The sequence below is a fragment of the Dromiciops gliroides genome, chromosome 4 (genome assembly GCF_019393635.1).
Source record: "Dromiciops gliroides isolate mDroGli1 chromosome 4, mDroGli1.pri, whole genome shotgun sequence".
In the NCBI taxonomy this organism is placed as follows: domain Eukaryota; kingdom Metazoa; phylum Chordata; class Mammalia; order Microbiotheria; family Microbiotheriidae; genus Dromiciops; species Dromiciops gliroides.
In genome coordinates, this window is record NC_057864.1 from 151,232,276 (window position 1) to 151,258,585 (window position 26,310).

The 26,310-nt window shown below is 40.2% G+C and overlaps 1 protein-coding gene across 1 annotated transcript in view; it reads left to right on the forward strand.

Annotated features, from left to right (window-relative positions):
• Nucleotides 1-436: 436 nt before the first annotated feature.
• Nucleotides 437-26,310, forward strand: part of GALNT2 (polypeptide N-acetylgalactosaminyltransferase 2) — a 265,587-nt gene continuing 239,713 nt past the window's right edge. The window contains exon 1 of the mRNA XM_044002872.1: nt 437-708. Within this exon, the coding sequence (XP_043858807.1) occupies nt 580-708 (129 nt within the window). The 5' untranslated portion in view covers nt 437-579. The remainder of the gene's footprint in view (nt 709-26,310) is intronic.

Below are 26,310 nucleotides of genomic sequence, written 5' to 3' on the forward strand. Positions count from 1 at the left end.
GGAAGAGGAAAAGAGAGAGGGGGGGATGGGGTGGGGAGGAACCCGGTGGGAGAAGGGTTGGGGGGAGCGCTCTTCTTTTCTCCTCCTCCTGTCTTGCTCCCCTCCCCCGGCTGAGCCCCAGCGTGCTGCAGCCATGGAGACACCTCTAATCCCCTCCTCCCGTCCCAACCCACCAGCCCCCACAGCAGCCGCGGATTGGTCGCCCTTTGCTCCCTGACCCCTCTCGGTGCTGATGTGGGCCGCTTCTTCCTGCTTTGGCCGCCGCCGCCGCCTCTGGCCTGAGAGGGAGGGGAGGAGGGAGGCGGAGGAGGCTGCAGACGGCAGAGCCGCTGCGCACACCCGAGGGGCGGGGGGAGCTGGCTCGGGCGCCGCCGCCGCTGCTGCAGGAGGAGCAGCCGCCGCCAGCGCCGCCGCCGCCAGCGCCGCCACGGCCGGAGGAGGAGCCGCGGGAGCCGCTGCCGCCGCCCTCCGCCCCCTCCCCTTCTCCCTTCCTCCTCCTTCTTCTCCTCCTTCTCCCCGGCCGGAGGGAGGACTCCCGGAGCAGCCCCGGCGGCCGGAGCGCCCCGCCGACTCGGGAGAATGCGGCGGCGATCGCGGATGCTGCTTTGCTTCGCCTTCCTCTGGGTGCTGGGCATTGCCTATTACATGTACTCCGGGGGCAGCACGGCGCTGGCCGGCGGCGGGAGCAGCGGCGGAGCCGGCAAGAAGGTGGGTGAAGAGCGAGCTCCGAGCTCCCGGTCCCCGGTTCCTGCGCACCCCGGGTCCTGGCGCGCTGGGCACCCGCTCCTCTCTCCTTTGGGAAATTGACTTGAGATGGGACTCCTTTGATTTCCCCCCCTTCCCCGGCTTCTCCGGGGTCGGGGCTCGGCATTTTCCCTGACTTGCCCCGAGGTCCGTCCTGCTCCATTCCGCCCTCCTTCCACTTCCCTAGGACCTCTTCCCCGAACAGTCTTGTCTCTCTGCTTGGTCTATCTGTACCATGCCTGACTTAGAAGCTCCCCAGTCCGCGGGCTGTTTGCGGGGCGGAAATCAAGGAAGAAGCCTTTTAATTTAATTTAATTTAATTAATTTAATTTTTTTCCTTTGACTCCTCTCCTGGAGAGAAAGTATTGGGGACTTATTTTTTCCCCATCGTTTTGAACCCATTTCTCCTTCCTGCCCTTCACTCCGCAGTAGGGTCCTCCCTGAGCACTGAGTAAGAATTGGCCCCTTTGCTGTAATTAGCTGCTGAGATATAGAAACTGCAAGGTGGAGGCACATCAGACCCCAGGGGCCTTTAAAAGGCAGATTGCTTTTTCTCTCCCTCCCTCCCTTCTCTTTTTGGTCCCCTTTTCATTCAAGTGGATTCCCTTGTCCAACTGCAGCAGCTTCAGCCCAGCTCCTTGGGAAGTTTCTAGGAAGGAGGGTTGGGAAAAGACAAAAGGCGATGGGGAGGAGAGGAAGAGAGAGGCTGTTGCTTCTAAAATGCCGTATATTTTGTACAAACAAGAGTTTAACTTGTTTCTTAGAGGTCCTTTCAGCTGCATGACACTAGTTGCAGTCTCTCCCACCTTCTCTCCTCCTCCCTTTCCCCCTCAGTCTGTCTCTGTTCTTTTTCCTCTTTCTTTCACTCCGGGGGGAAGGAACCTCAGTTTTTGTTGCCGAATAGAATCTACACCTTTTCTGTTTCTTTTGGGGAGTGGGTCACCACCACTTATTCTGTAACCCAATTTCACCCTAGAGTAGAAACTTGTCATGTGTATGCCCTTCCCCTAGGAGCCAGTCATGTTCACGTTTTCTCCTTTCTCAATTTCTTAACAACTGGTTGAGCTGTTTCCTTTTGCTTCATCCCACGGCTAAGTGAAACATGTTCCCTCGTGCGCCTTAATTTTCCAGGGCCTCTTCCTCATGCTGTACCGATGTTTGCGTTTCTTTTTTAAATGACTAAGCGATTAGTATATAGAAACCATGAAAACTAAACTAGGCACACATTATTTTACTGTGCACAGAATTGCAGCTTTCTTTATCCATAGCTCTATTGAAATGCTGCCTTCAGTATGAACCAAATTCAGGGCTCCGATGAAGCAAAATGCGATGAAGCAAAAGGAAAGCCCTATTGTAGAATGCATTGTTGTATACTGGAACAGATTTTGTGTTTTTATTATTTTTTAAATAGGTATCTAGCTTTTAAAAATGGTGCTATTCCTTTCCAAAAGCAAAGAACCCATCATTATGCTGACATTCAGTGTCTGACCAAACTCACAGTTAAATTCTTAGTTAAAGCTATCTGATAACATTTCAATTTCCCTTTATGTGATTAGTTGTAGCAAGAGTGTGATGTCTTGTAAACCAAATGCAGCTAATTAGAAACTGACAAGTTTTGGCACTGGGCTTCCTCCTTTAATCTGACCCTTGAATGTGTAGTTATTTAGGTATGGTTACTTCATTCATTCTCTGTTGTATGGGTTATCAGATGTATCTAAGCTATCTTTTGGGCACTTACTTGGCAACTTAGATCAGTTTGCCCCATCTAGAGGGACTGACATGAAAACTTCAACTTTCTACAGGCTGATTAACATGCTTTACAGTCCAGTTCCCATCTCTCTATTACAGTTTATTTAAAAACAATAACAATGCATGAATGAGTGAATGGAAAAGTATATATTATGCCACTAAGAATACCAAGAAAAAATCATTAGGAATACAAATAGTATGGCAAGGTAGTCCTTGTTCTTAAGGAGGTCACATTCTTTAGACAGCAAAAATATTATTATTAAAAATATTATGCATGGAGAAGTGATTTCATATTTTTGTGAAAAGCTTTAAATTGGTTGCTTTCCCTAATTTCTTCCACAAGCTAAAAGGTGATCCCTCCTTCCTGCAATTTTTCAAGCTAATCTTGTTTGAACTTTATGCATTTAATAATTTTTCTGACATTTACTTGGAAGGAAGGAGAAAACAAACATTTTAAAGCACCTACTATGTATCAGAGAGCGTGCTAAGAACTTTACAGATATTCTCATTTAATCCTCACCACTACTGTGGGAAGTAGGTGCTGTTATTAATCCCCATTTTATAGTTGGGAAATTATATAGTATAGGAAACCAAGGCAGACAGGTTAAGTGACAAAACCAATAGGTGAGGCTAAACCTGAACTTGGGTCTTCTGACTCCAGGCCCCGCATTTTGTCGGTTGCCACCTAGCTGCCAGTATTGGGAACATGATTGGAAGGCAGATATTGTATTTTTAAATATCTGTATCCCCAGTTCTTTGCACATAGTAGGTGTTTAAAATTTGTTGAAATAAATCTATATCTTGGGCAAGTCACCTAGTTCTCAGTTGATTTGTAAAGTGAAGGGATTGGACTTAAGGGTTTGGATCCTCAAGCTCCTTTCCAAATTCAAATCTTTAATGACTATAATCTACAATCTAATCCATAGTTATAATCGTATGAACTCTTTTTAATTAAAATTTTTTGTTGATATCTCTTGTTTGATCTTGTGAACCATTAAAAGCAAGACAGTATGTAGAAATGCAGTGAGCAATCCATAAATGGCAATCACTCCATTGTACTGTATAATATTAAGCTGGGATTTGTTGAACAATTGCTCATTCAATAGGTACTGTGCCGGCCATGGGCAGGTTACTAGGCCAGGGAGTGAGGGAGACACAAAGACATATAAGTTGTGGCTCCTGCCTTTAAGGAATTTATAATTTAATACCTAGGAATTTTGTGCCTAATAGAGCAGGTTAGGAAATGCTGGTATTCATGTGGAAACAACTTGAAGTATTGGAAGCTTGTGGTGAACAGAGAAACTGGTCAAGGGCTAAGTACCATGTAGAAAAACTGATGATATTCTCTTCTGTCATTTTGCCAGTTTTATTAATTGATGTGATGCATTCTCATGACATTGTGATCCTTCCAAATAGCTAGTCCTCTGTGATTGCACAAACTGGCAGATTCAACTAAGTGATGGTTTCAGACAGATCCTCCCTGTTGACCTCAGAAGTGTAGTCCCAGATGAAAAATTCAGGAGGTTTGTTGTGGACTGTCGGTGGCAGTAGAAAAGTACAGAGACCATGTAGAAACAAGTGGGGGGAAATTAACAATTATACATGGGTTGGTGATTTGGGATTCTATTCTTTCTGTCAACGAACCATAAAATTTAATCCCAGCCCTCAGAATGGTTTAGTGATTGTCTGTAGAGGAAGAGGTGTGTAAATGAAATAGCTTCTGAAATTGCAGTAAAAGACTCATTAACTTCATGTGTTGGACCCTGATATAAAAAGTAAAAGAACTAAGACTGTTTCTGGTGGGGTGAATAGAATCCCCTGCTGTAGTGAATTTCCTGATGTAGTAAAAAAAAATTGTATAGTCCCAGTTATTCCTGAATTGTTTCAGTGGAGTTATGGTACTGGGAAATCCCTCCTGTATTCATCTTCATGATTAAGTCCATTTAAAAAAAATTATTCCAGCCCACATGTAATGTCCATAGGAAAGGTCAGTATAAAACCATGATATAAAAGTTAAGGCAAGATTTAAATAATTGCATATAGATATTCTTTATGTAAATGTATGTATATTTTCTCCACCAGTTGCACAAGAGTCTAAGTCCAAATTTTGTCCATTTCTTTGCATCATGAGGTTTTTCCATCGTGGGAAAACAGGACTTGAGCTGTTTGCCTTTTTGGGATTGTCTGACATACAGACTGACTTGTATTTCTGCTGCCTCAGCTATCTAGCCAGAGCTTGTCATTGTGTGCCCTGCCTGTTAAATAACTTAGCACAAAACAGTTATTCCCCTGTTAGCAGAAGTTAGGAAGCCAAGCTGATCTTGGTTTGCAGATTAAAATATAGGTGCTGAAAGCTATCACAGATAGTTCTCCAGAGCACAGGGTTGTTAATACTTTGGCTGCTGGTATTTTTTTTGTATGAATGTGTGTGCCAAATCAACTTTTGCATGACATTGTTTAAAATTACAATTCATTTACATTTATATGGAATTTTCCCCCTCATTTTGCTCTATTCCAAAAAATTGATGATTTGTATTTCAAGGATGCTTTTCCTGCGTGCATCTCTGATGCTTTAAAAATTTAATCATGTTAAGGCTCCCAACTCTTTTATGATATTGGCAGTGGATGGGATAGGAGAAAGGGAAAGAGAAATGGAGGGAAGGGACTTGTTAAAACTTTATGTTGAAATGCAGCTGCCTCTGGGTAGTGTTCTTGTTTGGTCAGGAGAGTGGAGCCTACAATTCCTGGAGAATGAGCTGTACTTAAGTAGTGCCTTTTACCCAGGATCTCAGAGGAATAGCTTATATGAGTCTTATTAATTGGCTCAGCATCCTTGTGAGGTAAGTAAAAGCTACTAGCTGATGGAATTAACAGAAACACACATAAGCAGATAATTGACTTCCCCAAGGTAACACCACCAATTCTTAACTTTGTCAAACCTGATGCTTCTGCCCTTTTCCTGTGTTCCAGGCAGCTGATCAAGCCTCCTTTCAATCTATCTACTTATAGAAGAAGTTAGAGAGGTAGTTTAATTAATTAATTAATCAGTTTATCCCCTTATATATTCACTAATCTATTTCATTTGGTGGGACTATGGTTACTTGAGTCTGATACTGGTTTTTATCTACTTGTTTGAAGCATTTCTATAATGTTTGTGTGATTCGTTTACCTTTTTTTTTAACTAACAAGTATGTGCCCTTGTATTATTTGGCATATGGGGCTGTATGTAGGGGTAGCTTCAGGAATAATTTCAAGGAAATGTAGCCCATTGAGAGCAAGGTATGTTAATGCTATATGCTATATTAGCTGTCTGCATGGGTGACCAAGATGTACTGAGTGGGGGGGGTGTGTGTGTGTGCTGCTGTTGATAGGTATGAATGTACAAGTAGCAAACAGTCATTTGAAGCTTCACATGGATAATTATATTGGATTTCTGGGGTGCCCCCCCCTTTTTTAGGAGTTGGGGGAAGTCATGACACGTGGCTGTTAGGCATCAAAACCAGTCTTTAGGGGTGGCTAGGTGGCAGTGGATAAAGCACCGGCCCTGGAGTCAGGAGGACCTGAGTTCAAATCCGGTCTCAGACACTTAACACTTACTAGCTGTGTGACCCTGGGCAAGTCACTTAACCCCAGTTGCCTCACTAAAAACAAAACAAAACAAAAAACCCAGTCTTTACCAGTCTTAGCTTTTACCTCCACGACAATGTCAGCCTACTTCTCCTTGGTTAGCTTGGATGCAGCTGCCTTTTTTTCTGGTTTGATGGGAGTAGATTAATCAGGCTGGAACCCTTTTTAGGACTTACTATTTTACAGGTTGCCCCAGAATGTTTTTTTGTTTCTTTTTTGCTTGCTGTCTCCAAATCAAAATATAGCAGAAGTGGGCTGACCCAGAGAAGGTACTGAGGGAAGTTGTAGGGTAGGGATAACAATTCCTTCCTCTTCAGGATGAGTCAAGGAAACCAACTGGAACAGGTAGGTGTTTGTACTCAGTCTCCTCAGATATGGAATGTCCTGTGGTTGAGAGAACAAAGCACTTTCCCCCTATTTACTTTTTTATTTTAGGCCCTGGTCCTATCTGCACATGCTTTATCCATTGTTCAATCCTGCTTGTCTTGTCAAAAAGGAGGCACGCTATCATCACTGGGTCTGTGGCTAACAAGGTTGATCCAGTAGTTTTAACCAGTGTCAGCAGCACATCTGTGGCTGTGACCACTGTTTGGATGCAAAAGAAAACACATGCTATTGTAGAATCAGTTTTTCTTTGCCGTCAGGAGATTTTAAAGCAGTGCCATTTGAAAAGGAGGCTTTGGAATGGCCATAAGGAGCACCAGGGAAAAGGGGACTTTATAGCCAGGGAATGTGGTTAAATGGTGACACAATCTAAATTTGTCTTTTTAAAGGAAAAAAAAAAGAAAAGAAAGTTTTCCAATTTATAAAGTCATGTTGTTCCTTAAGCCTCCGGGTACTTGAACATAATGAAAACAGATTGTGAGTGATAAACAACACACAAATAATGAGCTATTCCCTTGACCCTCTGGCAAAAATCTAGCAGATAAGCTTTGCACAGCACGGAGTAGGACCAGCTACTGGGAATCCATCAGATACCACGCCATGGGGCGAGGAAGCAGAGAGGGAGAGGAGATAGAGATTGTGAAGGGAATAGCTAGCCCCGCAAGTCCCCCATCCCAATGGCTGAAGTCCTAAACTTAGCTTCTCTTAACTAGAGGACCCTCAAGGATAATAGGAGTTTTCACAGAAGCAGCCCAGGATAATGATTTTTTTGGATGATGTGGTTGAGGGAAAGACACAGACTGTCTCTTCTTGCTATCTTTTCCCCTACTATCTCAGAGGTTAAGGAATGCAATTTAAAAAAAAAATGATAGTTGAAAGTTTAAATGCTAAAACAAGGAATCTTTTTTCCCTCTCTGTTTCCTGGTGAGCCAGGAGGTTGTGGTTAGTTTAATGGGAGGCATGGTGAAACCTGCTTTGGGCCAGATAAGACAAGTGGGCAGATTTATCTTTGAGGCCATGACTTCAGGGTTCTTGGAAGTTGGGATGGTGATAAGCATGGGAAAGCCCAGCTGTTTTCTACAGGAAAACAGCTAAACCTGCCCCCAGACCATTCTTTTCTTTCTCTGCTGTTATTTTCCTTTTTTTCTAAAACAGCGTGTGTGTGCGTGCGCGCGCGATGTACCCCGTTTTGCAGTCTGGTGAAACCCTTCTCAGAATGATGTTTTTAGGTGCATTAAACAAAATATCCAAGACTACAAAGGAAACTAAATTTGTTGAAGTATAATTATCAAAATATGTTTAAAAACATTAGCTGATGCTAGGTTAGGAAACCCTGCCCCAAGGATGTAATTGTTGTACCTACTCTGTGCTATATATGCTTAGAGAGGATGTTGAGATAGATGCATCTAGGAGCCTCATTTTAGTGTTGGGTGATGGGAAGTAGGATTCCCTGTTATGGTACCTGACTAGTGTTTCTCTTACATGGGTAGAGGGAGTCAAAACTGGATCCACTTGACAAATTCCACTCTGTAGCAAATAACAAGGGTTCATTATGCCCAATTTCCTTAGCTAGAATGGCAAAGATTTTTACTTGATCTTTGGCTAATGTCAAGCTTATTTGACCATTTATATTGTGTTGTTTCTTCTGGGGAATACTTAGGTATGGGAAATGTTTATACTTGGTTATCTATAAATTAAACCAGTGAGGTAGTATAGTGCAAGTTATATAGTGCAAGTCACTTTGGATAAGTCACTTAACATCTATGACCCTTGGGCTCCTCTGATATAAAATTAGGGGACTGGAATAAGATGATTTCTTAGGTCTTTAAAACAGTTCTTGAGGCATAATAAGTGTTTAATAAATGTTATTCTCCCCCCCCCACCCCCAATTTATTCATTCAGTCCATTCTGGCTTTTATAATCCTGTGATCAGAATATTCACTGGTCTAGGAATCACTGGGTTTGAGTTCCAGCTCTATGATTTATTAACTATACATAAGGCAGCTAGGTGGTACAGTGGCTGGAGCACCAGGCCTGGACTCAGAAGACATCTTTGTGAGTTCAAAACTGGCCTTAGACACTTACTAGCTGTGTGACCCCTGTTTGCCTCAGCTCCCTCATCTGTAAAATGCACTGGAGAAGGAGATGGCAAACTGCTCTAGGACCTTTGCCAAGAAAACCCCAAATGGTATTATGTAGAGTTCGAATATGGCTGAACGACAAAAATCATCAGGAAATCACTTAACTTGAGCTTCAGTTTTCCCCTCTGTAAGATGGAGATGATAACACTGTTTAACAAAACAATACAAAACACCTATCAGATGACCTCTAAGGTGCCACTGTGGTCCCATGATGGTGGTGTGAAAGGCAACATGATATAGTCTATGACTCTCACAGGATTCTTAGGATAATCCAATGAGTTGAATACATGGGAAACTGCTTTTTTGGGGGGGCGGTTTGCAGGGCAATGGGGGTTAAGTGACTTGCCCAAGGTCACACAGCTAGCAAGTGTCAAGTGTCTGAGTTTGGATTTGAACTCAGGTCCTCCTGAATCCAAGGGCAGTGCTTTATCCACTGCGCCACCTAGCTGCCCCTGGAAACTGCTTTTAAAAACTGTAATATTTATCCACTTGTAGGGCAAGAAAAAATAGTACCTAATTCTAAAATCTGAAGATTGAACCTTGGAAAGCAGTAGTTGGTAGAACATTCTTTCCTGCTGCTAATCTTGAGTGCCCTGTATTTCCCTGTTCCTAGGCAGGTACAGCTGTGAAATGTTCTACCCTTCTTCCTCTGCTGATTTTTTTCCTCCTCACATCTTGTGAAATATTTGGCATTTCTTACAACGTTTAGTCATGTATTACTGGCATTGGGAACTTGTGTCATTTTATACTGATTGGGTGTTTCAGCCTGCTGAAATGTGGATGGCAGGGAGAAGAGATGAATTGTCAGCTCAGAGTTAGAAAAACACCCCCCCCCAAACCAATGATGTATAATCCTACTTGTAGGCTTATATTTAAAGAGCATTTATATGATTTGGAGGTCATGAAAGCTTGCTGCCATGATGAGACTTGTAAGAATGAAAAATGCAATGGAAAGCTGTTGCTTGGGGAGTTTGAAAGGGTTTGGTTACTTTTGCTGTAATAGTCTGATAGAGAGATGGGGTGAATATCTTGGTGAACTCCTCTACCCCCTGTGACTTATACACTCCTCAGAAATTATTCTGTCCTAGTGCCCCAAGCTGGATTCTGAATCATTCTCAGGGTTGTAGCCTGATTTGAGGAGTCCTCTGACTGGAGATTTTCTTTGGAGAAGAGGATAGTTGTGATGGCTATAGGTGACCTTGACTGTCATTCATTTCTTCTTTCCTCCATCTCTTGGATTTAGTCATCATAGGTAAAGGTCAAATGACCACATGGCTCACAGTGGTCCCCCCCTCTGACAACCTCCCAGGTGGAATTCACAGGAAGGATTAAAAAAATAAATAAGAACTGGTTTTCATGGTATAATTAAAATCCAAAAAACTAGCTATAAATTTAAGGTAATCAGATACAAAGTTTAAAAAAATTTTTTTTTCAGATACAAAGTTTTATAGATGCTTTCTTGTTTTTACAGCAGGCACACCTTGATTAATCTATCTCCTCTCCCCCATCATTAAATCTTTCCTTGTAATGAAGAAAAAACAGTTAAGTAAAACCAAGTGTTACTGTACTCACATCTGACAGCATATGTAACAGTTCAGCATAGTCTGCTACCCTCCCTTAGAACCACCTGGAGCAAGGAGAGTTCCTCGTGGGTTTTCTTAAGCCATTGGGGATACTTCCTAAGTTTTCAAGATCTTCCAAGGCTCCTGAAGGGCTGTGTGAGTAGGATCGCATATTTCTAATGCTATTCCTGGTAACTTTAGGCCCTGCTGCTGCAGCCTCATATTAGTGACCTACTAGAAGGCCTTTGAGAACAGATGTCATCCTGTTTGCATCTTGGATGCAAACAGAGTAATGCTATTTGATACATAATGCTTGTTTAATACCGGTGCCTGTCATTTTGATTTTTGTTGCTGTGGAATTTTATCTTTTTGCTATAGATTTTTTGGTTGTTTTTTTTTTTTGGGGGGGGGGGGTTCTTTTCTATACTTGCCATATATGTTTCCTTCAGTCACATAGGTAGTTTTAAATGGCACCTCTGTGCTAACTACAGCAGTGAAAACAGGCTCTTGCCCCATGGCTCACTTTACTTTAAATGTAGGTCACAGAATTCAGCCTTGTCTTGGCTCTCTTTTCTTTTTCATTCATACTCTGGTCCTTGAAAACAAACCAACCAACAAACCAGGTCAACCTCCCCCCACCCCTTTCCTAAAGGATGTTGGCTGTACTTGGACTTTCTTTGTTCTTTGATGGTCTTATTCCCTCCATCACATGAAAATTCACTTGTGCATCTTCTAGTCACCTTGCTCAATTTGTGAATTGATTCTCTGGTGTTTATGTATACATGTGTGGAGTTAAAAATTCCAAGTTCCCCAAATTTTCCCTGATCCCTCATTATATATATATATATATATATATATATATATATATATATATATATAATATATATATATATTATATATATTATATATATATAGCAGATAACTACTTTGGGTAATAATAACTAATAATAGCATTTATGCAACACTAAGGTTTACAAAATATTTCATGTCTGTTATCTCATTTTATCCTTATAGATCTGACCAAGTGAAACCACACCCCCTCTTCTATTTAATAAACCCCAGTAGCTCTCTGTTACCTCCAAGATCAAATATAAAATCCTCTGGTTTTTAAAGTCCTTTATAACCTGTCCCCTTCCTTCCTTTCTTTGCCTTTTTACACTCTACTCCCCTCTATGTACTCTGTGATCCACAGATACCGGCCTCTTTGCTGCTCCTTGAACACACAGCACTTTCTCCTCACTTTGAGCATTTTCCCTGGTTATCCACCACTTCTGGCACTCTCTTCCTCCTCACCTCCATGTCCTAGCTTCCTGATTTTCTTGAAGCCTCAGTGGAAGTCCCACTTTTTTGCAGTCCTCCTTTGCTAGTCCTTTGTAATCTTTATGCTTTCAGAGATTACCTCCGATTTATCCTGTATATATCTTATATGACTCGACTAATTTAACAGAATGTTCTGATGTTCTGATTTTGCTACTTGGATTTTTAAGGCTGGCCTCATTGTGCCAATGTGGGTTGGTATATATGCTGTTAAATAGTCATGTCTTGTATGGTACTTCCCTAAATTATCTTCTTAGTCACTGTACACTTACTTTATTTATGAAGCCTTCTGTCCTTATTTAAGGCCTTGAGGACAATGGGGTGTTTGATTTATGTTTGCAAAACACTCCAGTGTTATCCACAACCCTTAGATCTTGCTTGTGTTATGGTTGGCAGTGCACATCATCTTCATTGTATTGGGTTTATGTTGTTCCCTGGGTACAACATAGTATATATGAGACATACTTAAGATGTATGAAAATGAAAGGATAAAGTTTCTAATAATACTCTTGGCACCTTGGTAGGAGGTGAAACAGTAGAAAAGTCTGGTGATATAATGTATTGGGAGGGTTCTAGGCTAGGAGTCAAGAAGACCTGAGTTCAAATTTGGTCTTAGCTACTTAACTACTGATTGTGTGATCCTGGGCAAATAAGTTAAACTCTATCTGTCCCAGTTTTCTCAACTGTAAAATGGAGATAATAGCACCTACCTCAAAGGGTTGTTATGAAGCTCAAATGGGATAATATTTATTACATTTTTAAAAATGGTTTGCACAGTGCCTGGCATATGTAGGTGCTGTATAAAGACTTATTCCCTTCCCTTTTCCCTTTATAAAGGGAATTTCTGACAATATAGGTGAGAACATTCTAAAAGTCATTACCTAAAAGTCATTAGGATTTGTTTTTTTATGTAGCTCATTAGATGGCTCATTGCTATAGATTTACAGTGTCTGGATGTGTGTATAGCATGTCTCCATTGCTAGTAACTGACTACAATTACCTGGGAAAGAGAACTAGAGATAGTGCCGGCTAATTTTAGGAGTTTCGAGCCTAAGAGTAGCTTCTCTGCTAATTCACAAACCGATGAGGGTAATGGCCACTGTGTCTCTGAAAGGATGCTTTTCTAGACAGGTGGCATGCACTTTCCATTAAAGAATACTTCTTAGCTAAGCTGCTCTGCTAGGGTTTAATGACCAGGATGCAAATTAAAGGCTTGAGCTCTGAGATGCCCATAAATTAAATAGTCTGTTATCAGGATTTATGATGACTCTTGATGCCTTTGCAGGGGGTGTGTGTGTGTGTGTGTGTGTGTGTGTGTGTGTGTGTGTGTGTGTGTGTATTTGTGTGTGATATTTCTATGACCACCCTCTGAGTGGTTAAGCCTAGTGAAAAGCTGAACCCCAATGGAAGCTGCCCTGAAATTTAATTCTTTTGTTCATTTTTTTGCATCTAGACCTTGGGCTTTTACATACCTCCTTAAAACCCTTAATGGATTTCCATTGTGTTCTATATCAAATTGTGGCAATATAGCCATTAGAAGTATACTCAGTTCTGTTTTGCTTAATGTCTCCTCTTGTCCCTTCTGTTCTCTGAATGTTAGTGGTTGTTCTTAAGTTGTTTTCAGTCATGTCCGACTTTTCATGACCATATTTGGGGTTTTTGTGACAGAAATACTGGAGTGGTTTGCTATTTTTTTCTCCAGCTCATTTTATAGATGAGGAAACTGAGGCAAACAGGGTTAAGTGACTTGCCCAGAGTCACACAGCTAGAAGTGTCTGAGGACAGATTTGAACTCAGGAAGATGTCCTCCTGACCATAGGCCCAACACTATCCACAATGCCACCTAACTCAGCGTTAGACAAACCTGTTTATTTGCTGTCCCTCAGTTGTATTTTATCCAGGAATTTAGTCAAGTTGAGTAACTTCTTGGATATGGCTTAATCTGGGATATCTGGATAGATTGTGGGGGGAACTTGGATGGGGAAAAAAACACAGCTTTACTTCAATATAATTGGTTTCCTTTATATTTTATGCATTTTAAACATTCCAAGTCTTGTGGCCTCACCAGCCAGACTACTACAGAAGTCCGTGACAGTGACAAGGTGAAGAACCCGGATTTAGTGTCAGTGCAGCATTAGTCAGGAAGCATTTATTCCATGGTTTTTATGTGCCAGGTAGTGTATTAGGCACCAGGGATGACAAAGACAAAAAAAATCCAGTTTCTGCAATCTTCCATGTCTATAGGATTGATTGATGTTTCTTGCTGCTGTCCCTTTTGTATAATAAAGAAAGGATGAAGGTCAGTATAGTTTATGTATTCAGTGTATAATTTTTTGAAAATTGATAATGTATGACCTGGCTCCTCCGTATATGGTATACCTCCATGCCTAGACTAGTGTTGGTCAGGAAACATTTATTAATCACCCACTGTGTGCCAAGCACATTGCTAAGTACTAGAGATACAGAGAAAGGTAAATGACAGTGTGATCTCAGGGAGCTCACAGTCTAATAGGAGAAACATGAAAACTATGTATAAAGAAGATAAAAATAGGATAAATTGGAGAACATCACAGAGGGATGACACTAGCATTAGGGACGCTGGGATAAGCTTCCTGTATTCGGTGGGATTTTATTTGGGACTTGAAGGAAGCCCAGGAAATTGTGATGGGGGGATGGTTTGCAAATGAGGAGGGAGAGCATTCCAGGCATGGGGACAGGGGAAATGCCCAGAGTCAGGAGATGGAATGTTGTGCACACATTAGGCACTTAATAAATATATATTGAATTGACTTACTTTCAGTTACGCAGAGGGCGTAACTCAAGTTCTGTAGTTAGCCAAGGGTTTCTAGTGTGTGTGTGTGTGCGTGTGTGTGTCTGTATTTATAGATAGATAGATATAGATATACATATAGATATACACACACACACTGTATATGTTTTGTTATTTTGGTTACATGTTTCTCCTTTGACAAGTTCCTTTAGGGTATACAATTCAACTCTCTGCTTTGTATCTCTCTCAGTCAGGCTTAATACTCATCCTCAGCAGGTCTTGTTTGTTCTGAGCTATCAATTTTGAATTGTGGATGATTTGGGAAAATAAAGGGAGAGCCTTGGCAAATATATAGTATTGCATGTTTTACATAAGCTATTACTATGGATACTTCATATTTACATTGAGCTTGTAAATGGGAGAATCTTGGAGAGTATGTATGAATATGATTTATTTTCTTTTAAAAAAGTAATATTTTCCCCAATTACATATAAAAACAATTTCTAACCTTTAAAAAATTTTTGTTTTGAGTTCTAAATTGTATCCTTTTGTCTTTCTCTTCCCCCCTCCCTGAGATGCTAAGCAATCTGATATAGGTTATACATGTACAGTCTTGTAAAACATATTTAATATGATTTGTTTTCCACAAAATATCTTTATTAATATTTCATTTTTATATCAGCACAGCTCAATTCTGAGCTCTTTCAAGCATTTAAATGACATTATCTAATTTCTCTTTCTTAACATTTTTTGAAGTACATTGAAAGCTGGTACTGTTCCCCATTTTTAAGACTAGGTGAAAAACAGATTCACAGATTTTTTTATTTGTCCCAGGTCATACAGTATCAATTCTATTCAGTAAATGTGTTTTTTTAAAAGACTTTCATTTTAAAGAGCTTTTAATTTTTATTGTTATCTTCTGTTTTTATATCATATTGAGTTCAGAAAATATCCTTCACTCCTGGTGTCCAGCAAACCACCTCTTGTAACAAATAAAAAAAAGACAGTTTAACAAAACTAACTCATGCATCAATCAAGCTCAGTAAGCATCTATTAAATGCTTTCTGTATGCAAAGCACAGTACTAAGAAAGGATACAAAAATAGAATGAAAATAGCCAGTACTTTCAAGGAGTTTACATTCTCCTGACTTGACATGATATTTGTAAACATGTATACAGGTAAAATACACGATAATTTGTGGAAGGAAAAAAACAGTAATACTTAGGAAAGGTGCTGAACCTTGAATAAAGCCAGGGATTCTAATTCATCCATTAGACTGAACACTTTGAGAGCAAGGACTACCTTTTGGCTTTCTTTGTACCTCTTTTCACTTAATACAGTTTGGGGGACCTAGGTGGTGCTTAATAAATGCTTGTTAGCTGACTGACTGATTGATTGACTGACTGACTGACTCTGCCAGGTGAGGGGCAAAGGCACTGAGATAGAAGGTGTAATGTCTGTGAGGAACAGTGATTAGGCCAATTTGGCTGGAACATAGGAGTATATGAAAGATAAGTAAAGTGAAATAAATCAGGAAAGGTAGGTTGGAGGCAGGTGTTCCATCCAGGATGTGAAGTGTCAAGCCAAGGTGTTTGCATTTTATTGTAAGGGCAATAGGGGAGCCCCTGAAGGAAGTGGGGCCTGAAATTTGGGTGCTTTGACTTGGTTTCCCTGAAACATGGAATTGGAGAGTACTCGATTTAGCTGTTTAGATATTGGAGCTGCTAGCTGTCTTCCAACATAAACCAGTCTCAAATAGCAGGTTTCACCCTTATTGGCAGAGAATCTAACTCCTAAGCTGAAAGGTACTGATTATTGGGTGTTGATGCTCATCTCCTTTTACCTTCTTGCAAACTGCTGCTGCTGACGAGCCGGGTAGCTAATAAGGTACTGGTGAAGGATATAATCTTGGTTTATAGGGTGGTCTAATGATCAGGTCTGGTGCTGGTAAATGATAAAAAGCCACATTTCTTGATTACCCCAAACAATATAAAATGGGCTTGTGTAGACATGCAGAGCAGTCAGACAGGACATTTCTGGCAGGGGGCTCATGCCAGCTCTGAAGTTTAAATGTAATTTAAGAACCTAGAGGGAGGAGAGACCCTCCTACTCCCCTTTTCTGTGAAATTTGAAGATACCATGTGCATCTAGAAATTCCATACTGCTCTACAGGGTTGCCAAGGGACAACTTACTTTAGTGTTTTAAGTTCTGAGGAGGTTGTTCTTTTTATTTCAAATGCTGTGCATATATGAAATTCCTTCCCCTACCTCTCTATTCCACCAAAAACAATGAGAATTAGCGTTTAACATTATTGTTGTACTGCATGTAACCCAAAAAGTATTGTTTCAAGAATTGGGCCTCCTTAAATAGTGACACAGTGGGGGTTTCCTTCTCCTCCCCCCACTGGCCCTGATAATCTACTAAATTAGTTTTCTCATTGATCGTAGGATCATGGATCTAATTAGAAAAGATGTTAAAAGTCATCTCTCCAACCTCTTCATTTTACACGTAGGAAGCCGGGCCCAGAGGCTAAGTGTCTTGTGAAAAGTCCCACTGTGTGGAAAGCATGGAGAGGATTGTACTAACAATCCCAGGGATCTAAACAATGTGAATGTTCATCAGCATCGTGATTTTTTGATTGTTTTTAAAATGCCTACATAGGGGAACACTCCCCTGGCTTTTGTGGAGTGTTTATTCTTAACTGAGGTACTGGGATTTTTCTCTGTCTTCTGGGCAGAGTTTCTGTTTAATGGTGGATGCAGCTGTGACCATATTCTGTGGCGAGAATAACCTAGTGTAACCTTGGTACAGAAATATGAAGTCTTAGCAGGGGCTCTGGGTCCTTTGTCCCCTGAATCTTGCTAGTGGGGATGGTCAGGATGGCTCAAAAGGTCACGGTAGTTGATTCTGAAGCTGTTTTTTGTCTCTGATTTTTCTCTGTGTTTGAATCGGGAAGAAGCTGGGATGTTCACAGCCTGTCTGCTCTGGATGGAGATGGCCAAGTTGGAAGTCTCCTCTTTTTTGCTACCTGAACAGGAAATCTGATCAGCATTTGGAAACTGGGCAGGAATTAGATTGCTTAGATGTTGTGTAAGGTCAATAGCTACTAACGCAGGCCCCTTCCACTGAGCCTGTGTTAGTTGTTGCTTCCCTAGACATAGCGGGTACTTACCCATGTCACCTGTCTAGAACAAATCACTCTTGTGTTCAGTTTGTAATGAGGATACTTTCTATTGCTAGGTTTTGGCACTGGAGGAAATGTCCTTTCCATGTAGCATCAGTCTCATGAAATAAAATTGAATTCCTGATGGCTCTTTGCCTTCAGGGGAGGTATAGCACAAAGACCCTTTCCAGACTGATGCCTATTGGAAGAGGCCACTTCTGCCCATAAACGTTTTAGAATTGGACAGGATCTTCAAGACGACCTTGTCATGGGATAATACATAGATTTATAGTTAGAAAAAACCTTGGAAATCACCTGCTTCACCCCGCCCCCCCATCATTTTACAAATGACAGACCTGAAGCCCAGTGGTTAATTGTCTTGTCCAGGGTCACATAGGTAAGTGGAGTCAGAATTCAAACTTAGAGCCTCTGGCTCCAGATCCACCATTTATTCTTTCATTGTACCTTGTGCAGTGGGCATTATTGTTGTTGAGTTGGGCATTATTGTTAAATCTGTTGACCTATGCTTTCACTAGCCCTTCTTTTCCATTTATAATTTCTTCAATAATCTCTTTTAAGCCATTCCTTGTGTGCAGATCACCATTCATGATGTGCTATATTCTCCTTGCACCACCCCCCTTTAATTCTCCACTAGGCTTTGGATCATCCACAGTTTTGATTCTCCATAAATTGTGGTCTATGATTCATAGTCATAGAGCATCACCAGGAGACTTTTGGTGTTAAAAGAGGAGTTTTTGTATTTAAAGAGCATTTCAGGATACTTAGAAGTCCTGCATGGTTTCCCAAATGCAATTCGGCCTGCTTTCTTCCCACTAATCAATTCTGGGCTGCTCATTGTCCATCTGCAGTGTCTGTCTATCCTTATTTAGATTTTGGACTGATTCAACACATCACCCAGCCAACTGCATGTCCTAATATAGACAGTTGGTATTCTTCAATACATGCTTAGCTGATAGGTGGTGTAGTAGGGAGCTGGGCCTGGAGTCAGGAAGACTTGAGTTCAAATATGGCCATGGACACTCACTGTCATATCACCTCTGCCTCCCTCAGTTTCCTCAACTATAAAATGGGGATAATAATAACACCTATCTTCTGGGGTTGATATGAGGCTGAAATGAGATAATATTTGTAAAGCACCTGGCACATAGTAGGTACTTCTTTCCGTCACTTGATTTTCTCTGTCTAGATTCCCAGTCTGATCTCTTCTGAGTGATTATAGCTGTCATAGAAGAGGCTGAATAGTGTTCTGGGGCTGATGCCATCAGCATTCTTTGCTGTCTTTTCTGCCACTTCCCATGTTGAAGTCTCCTGTTAATAAACTGTTGGTACCCCGATGGAGACTGCTTCTGTCCACCACATGTCTTTTTCTTGTCCTTTGGGTGTGTAAGTATTTTATTTCTTCTGTGATTGTGGGGCTTCCTTGATTCAAGGACATGTAACATCATCAGGAGAATATTGGTGTTAAAAGATAGGTTTTTGTGGAGGTTGCCCAGTTCCGGAATGTGATCCAGCCCTAACTCCTGCTCAGTTCTGGACCCAGTTAATTGTCCCTCCATAGCACCTGTCCATGTTATATATATTGATGGACTAATTCGAAATGCTGCCTGTTCAGCTCCATATCATTCATTATCCCAGAAGAGAACATAAGCTCTTGGAAAGCAGGGGGCATTTTGTTTTTGCCTTTGTGGTCTCAGCTGCTAGCATAATGCCTCACCCATAATAAGACCTGGGGACAGCTAGGTGGTGCAGTGAATAAAGCACTGGCCCTGAATTCAGGAGTACCTGAGTTCAAATCTGGCCTCAGACACTTGACACTTACTGGCTGTGTGACCCTGGGCAAGACATTTACCCCTCATTGCCCCGCAAAACAAACAAACAAACACAAAATAAGACCTTACAGATGTTTGATGAAAGCCCATTATGTTTTTCATCTGCTTTCTTTTTCCACTCTTCCATTTCTGTGGATTTCGCTAAGGATGATTTATAGTATTCTGGGGAAATTAATACAATGTTGTCTGAGAATAAGAGCACTTGACAAACCTTGTCACCAATAAGAAATCCTTTTTTTGCTTGACTTTTATGTAGGGAATATTTCCGTATTCTGACAAACACATTAAGTCAACTAACATCTCCCCAGCAGAATATAAGTTTCCTTTAAAAAAGTTACTTCAAAAAAAATTATTTCATTATACCATATTTGGTGGAAATGGACAGTCCAATGACATGAAGAGTTCAGGATTCATGGCTGGTTAATTATTTCTTGAAGCCTGGCTTCTGTTATAATATTTTTGAGGTCTCAGTGTTTTATAGACTAAAAAAGATAATTTTCCCATTCCCCACTTGGGTCACTCCCCTCTCCTCAAGCTTTATAGTCTTGCCATATAACCATGAAAATTCCTTTGGGATGAAGTTCGTAACTATGTAACTATGTAATTAATTTTTAAGTCTAATTGGCAGCTGATTTAACAAAGGACTATCTTACCCTATTATTACTCAAACACTATATATTATTGGGAATTTTCTGCCCCCAAGGTTTCAATTAGTAAATGTTCCTTTAGCTTCATCTCTTCTGTTTCTAGCTTTCTTTTGAAATTATAACTCGATGACAACTGAAAGACAAAATAATAACTTTGGCCAGTACCACAGAGGCCCCCTGTGATAGCTGAAAAATAGTTTTGTCACTTTGGAAACATGTATTCTGTGGGGTTTCTTTGATACCTCTAATTAAGGTAGCTTGTTACCAAATTCCACATTGTTATGATAGCTTGATATCAAGGAAGGACAAAATTTTAAAAAACTGACTTTACACAGTCACCTCCTCTCTGCTTCTCTTCATTAATTCATTTTCCTTTTGGTCTATACTTTGTATCTCTCTTGTTTCTTGGCCCTTTTGGATCCTGTTTTCATTTTGGGTAGCCTAGGCTGTCCTTTTTGATGTGGGAAGCTCACAGGATCATAGATTTTGAGCTGAATCTTTTTTTGTCTCAGGACCCCTTTGCACTCTTAAAATTATTGAGGACCCTCCTCTCAAAGAGCTTTTATTTATGTGGACTATAGTGGATTAATGTTGGTATATATATAAATATATATATACACACATACATACATATATGTGCATATATACACTCGTACCCTGTTTTAGTGTGCTTCACTCTATTGGGCTTCACAGATAATTGTGGTTTTAAAAAAATTTAATATATTTTCTTTTTACCCAAATTGCATGGTGTTGGTATCAGTTTTTGTTTGTTTGTTTGTTTGTTTTTTGTGAGGCAATCAGGGTTAAGTGCCTTGCCCAGGGTCACATAGCTAGTAGTATCAAGTATCTGAAGCTGAATTTGAACTCATGTCCTCAACTCCTGGGCTGATGCTCTATTCATTGTGCCACCTAGCTGCCCCCTCAATTACATGTTAAAACAATTTTAAAACATTTTAAAAATGTTTTGAATTCTAAATTCTATGCCTCCTTTCTTCCCCTCCCCCTCCCTGCCATGGTAAGCAATCAATCAGATATAGATATTACTTTTTAAAAAATAAATTAAAGGTTTGTGGCAAATGAGCAAGTCTTTTGGCACCATTTTCCCAGTAGCATGTGCTCACGTCATGTCTTTGTGTCACATTTTGGCAATTCTCTCAATATTTCAAAGTTTTTCATTATTATTATATCCGTTATGGTGACCTGTGATCAGTGATCTCCGATGTTACCTTTGTAGTTGTTTTGGGAAATCACAAGCTGTGCCCATATAAGATGGTGAACTTCATTGATAAATGTCTGTGTTCTGACTGCTCCATCCAACCAGCCATACCCCATCTTTGGGCCTCCTTATTCCTCCAAGACACAACAATATTGAAATTAGGCTAATTAATAACCCTAACATGGCCTCTATGTGTTTAAGTGAAAGGAGGAGTTGAATGTCTCTCACTTTAAATCAAAAGCTAGAAATGATTAAGCTTAGTGAGGGAGGCATGTGGAAAGCCAAGACAGGCAAAAAGAAAGCTAGGCCACCACCCTGATCAGTCAGCAGCCATCAGCATCAAGGCAAGAGCATCTACCAGTAAAAAGATTATGACTCACTGAAGGATTAAATAATGGTTAGGGTTTTTTTTTTTAGCAATAAAGTATTTTTTAATAAAGTATTTTTAATTAAGGCATGTACATTGAGGGTTTTTTTAGCCATAATACTATTGCACACTTAGTAGACTATAGTATAGTGTGAACATGACTTATATGCATCGGGAAACCAGAAATGTCATGTGACTCACTTTATTAAGATATTTGCTTTATTGTGGTAGTCTAGAACTAAACCTACAGTATCTCCCAGGTATGCTTGCTATGTCTGCTTACTGTATTAGAAATTAAAACATCTTAGTATTATTGTTATGAAAATAGTATTGACCTTGTGAGTGCCCTAAAAGGGACTTGGGGACCCTCAGTGGTCTTTTGACCACACTTTAAGAGCATCGAGTCCACTTCTCATTTTGTTGTCCTTGTTTAGTCATTTCAGTTGTGTCTGACTTTCCATGACCTCATTTGGGATTTTCTTGGCAAACATACTGGACTGGTTTGCCATTTTTTTTTTCCTAACTCATTTTACCGATGAGGAAATTAAGGCAAACAGGATTAAGTCACTTGCCCAGGGTCACACAGATAGGAAATGTCTGAGGTTGGATTTGAACACAGGTCTTCCTGACTCCAGATCCATGCTCTGTTACTATGCCACTTCCTAGATGACTCCTCATTTTACAGTTGGGGAAGTGTTTCCCAAGTTTACAGAGAGAAGTGTTTCCCAAGTTTGCCCAGATAGTAAGGTGTCAGATCCAGCATTAATATCTGACATGTTTTTTTTTATTTTAATATTGTTATTAGTAATCATTTTTTCCTATTCTAGGCATAGAAATGTCTACCAGATATGTCCATTTTGTTTTTATGGATTATTTATGGTCAGCCTCGCTCCATCGCCCAGTTAATGGTCACTAGAGAGCTGAGTTGTGAGGATGTTAGTGCCAGGTGTCCATTATTTACCCACTGTTCTTTGTATTGAAAAGAGCTTCAAGAGTCATATGGGGGCAGCTAGGTGGCACAGTGGATAAAGCACTGGCCCTGGATTCAGGAGTACCTGAGTTCAAATCCAGCCTCAGACACTTGACACTTACTAGCTGTGTGACCCCGGGCAAGTCACTTAAGCCCCATTGCCCCACAACAAAAACAAAAAACAAAACAAAACAAAAAAGTCATATGGTCCAGCCTCCTGCCTCAAAGCAATTAGTTTCTATTTTATAGATGAGGCAACTGAAAACCAGAGAGATGTTACAATATGCTTAGGGTCCTATAGCTAGTAACTAATAGAGTGGAAGGGGATGAGCATTTACATAGCAACTACTGTATACCATCTAAGAACCTTTTTAAACATTTGATCCTCAGAACAACCCTGTGAGGTATGTGTTGTTATTCCCATTTGAGACAAATAAGTCAAGTGACTTGCCCAGGGTCACACATCTAATAAGCTTCAAATCTGTTTGAATTCTGGTCTGATCCCCCCAGGGCAACTAGGTGGTGCAGTGGACAGAGTACTGGACCTGGAGTCAGGAAAACTGCTCTTCCTGAGGAGAATCAAATCTAGCCTCAGATACTTATTAGCTGTGTGATCCTGGGCAGGTCACTTAACCCTCTTAGCCTCAGTTTCCTCATATGTAAAGTGAGGTGTAGAAGGAAATGGCAAACTAGTCCAGTATCTTTGCCAAGAAAACCCCAAATGATGCCCTGAAGTGTCAGACATGACTGAAAAATGACAAAAAAACCCAAAAGCCTCACTCCAGGCCCAGCTCTCTAAGCACTGAGCCACTAGCTGCCTTGAGTGTAGACTAGAATCAATTTTTTTTTTGTCTTCTATAGAGTTCTTCCTATAATACTACACTAAACTATCATGTTCTTTCTATACCATATTATTGACTGAATAAACTTTAATTTAGCCTTTCTCAAAGGAATAGAGACTTTATGGCATTTTATTTTCATAGAATTAATGATTAGAGCTTAAAAACTTAATCACAAATTGTAGATGTGAAAGTGAATTCAACAAACATTTATTAAGCACCTCCCCTTTGCAAGGTACTGTTCTAGGTGCTGGAAATACAAAGGCAAAGAGGAAGCAGTTTCTGTCTTTATGGAGCTTCTGTCCTGGGAAACATGTATGTAACAGGCATATAAGGACTAATTAGGCAGCATAATTGGAAAGAGTATGGAGTTGAGATTGAAGTGACCAGAATGATAGCCTTCATTTCATTTTAAATAATATTTTGCCTTTCCTTAATTACATCTTAAAACAATTTTTAAACACTTTAAAAAAAGGTTTTGAGTTCCAAAATTCTATTCTTCCCTTCCTCCCTCCTCCCTGGACAACAAGCAATTAGTTTATATATGTGCAATCATGTAAAACATTTCCATATTAGTCAGGTTGTACAAAAAGACTCTAATTTTTGAAAAAAAGAAAGAAGGTGGAAATAGTATGTTTTCAGTATGTATTCAGACAGTATCAGTTCTTTCTCTGGAAGCTGATAGCATGCCTTATCATGAGGCCTTTGAGATTGTCATTGTGTTTCTGAGAATAGCTAAGTCATTCACAGTTCTCCATTGTACAGTATTGTTACTATGTACAACATTCTCCTGGTTCTGTCCACTTCACTTTGCATCAGTTCACATAAGTCTTTGCAGGTTTTTAAAAAATCATCCTGCTTGTCATTTTTTATAGAACAATGATACAGGATGATGACCTTTCAAATGCTCTTAACAACTTTTTGATACACATGTACTATTGTAAAATATTCCAACTTGAGAGTTAATGTTTAAGTCATACTCCTTTAAGACATTCTCAAGTTCTTTGGAGTTCAGGACATATAGAAAAAAATTTCCCCTATAGTTTCAAGGATTTAACAATGATGATATTACAATATGACCTGTATATCTGGATTGAGCAAGGTCAGGCTTGATTCTGATATATGGAATCATGAATAATTTGTTGAGGAACCTCAGGACTCTTCCCTTTAGCAGGAAGGAGGATGCACATTTTGTTCCATCAGTGTACACATTACACTCCCCAGCACGCTTATGGTAAATTCAGCAATCTAGAAATGGAGAAAAAGCCCCTATACAGCAAAATGATGCTGTCCATTGACCATTTGAATAAGCTGGAGCTGGATAAAAAGGGTGATAGATTTCAGAGTCTTTAACAGATATCAACTGATGGGAAGTATTCTGCCCTTATTTTATTGTGGCCAGAAACTCATCCAAGGTCACTTTATAGTGAGTCATCAGTAACAATGGTGAGCATGGTTTTCAACACACACACACACACACACACACACACACACACACACACACACACACACACACACACACAGCTCATTCCTCAATGGAACCTCCCAGTCTCCTACAGTATCCTTATATAACACCTTCCATCTCCCTTCTGGGCTATTTTCTTACATTCTGTAGATTTGCCCTGATAAGAGATTCTTGTGGGTGAATTGTTTAAAGGCTAAAAGCCCTCTGGTTTGGCAGTCAGTCTCATTTTATCTGTCAAGGTGTACTGGACATTTCCTCTTGGTATCACTCTAACCCTGCATTTTTTCTCCTATATGTAGTGTTGGAATGAAGAAAGAGGTTTTTTTTTTTTTTAATCTTTTCTTTGCTGTTAAAGCTGCAACCTTACTGCAGCTGCAGAGGCAACAGCTGTGTTTTATTGTGACACAATTAAACCATTGTCTGCTTCTATTGTAGTAAGAGAAGGTGAGCCACCTCCAGCCTGTGTGTTTGGGGATTGAAGACGGTAGAAGAATAATGGGTTAGGGGAGTGATTGAGACATGGTGATAAACAGATAGGACCATAATTTTTAAAGAGCCCCCCTCCATTCTGGGCTTTTATAACAGATAGTCTTGTTTAAATATCTATTTCTCTTCACTTCTATGGGATGAGTCTGGAACTTAAATATTTGGAAAAGAAGGAAAACACAGAAACCACTGCATGAAAACTGATCTGCTTTCAATGTTCTTTAGAAAACAGTTGCATGCTTGTGTAAGGAAGCCTGCTTGTTTGGCCTCAGAGACAGAAGAATGTCTATTGGATAAAGTACCAGCCTGGGACTCGGATATCTAGTGCTCTTTTCTCTTGTCCATTTCTAACTTATCTAACTTCAGACAGATTATATTTCTGTACCTTAATTTTGTAATATGGAACCATTTCCACATATTACCCATCTGGATGCAGGTGGTGATGGTGGGTGAGAGATTGTGAAGCTCTTTGTGATCCTCAGGGGCAAATGTGGAACTTTTAGAAGCCTGTTCATACTAAGGCAATTATTCATTTCTGGTCTTCTGAAGACATTTTTTCTATGCTAACTGAAGAATCAGTCCTTAACCATTTATTATGTGTCCATTATATGTCAGGCACTGTGTTAATTGCTGGGGATAAAAAAGACACAAAAGAAAGTCCCTGCCCTCAAGAAGCTTATAATCTAATGAGGGAGACAACATGTAAACAAAAATAGACAAAGCACGATATATGTGTGTATATGTATATATACACATATACATATATACACACATCTGTACATGTGTATGTATATGTAAATATAACTGCATATATATGTACATACATATATATGGAAATAACAAAGGGAAGGCACTGGAATTAAGAGGGATTTGGGGAAGGCTTTCTGTGGAAGGTGGCATTATCGTCAGGACTTAAAGGAAGCCAGGGAGGTCAGTAGTCAGAAAAGAGCAGGGAGATTTCAGGTATGGGGGGCAGCCAGAGAAAATGCTGGGACCTAAGAGATGGAGTAT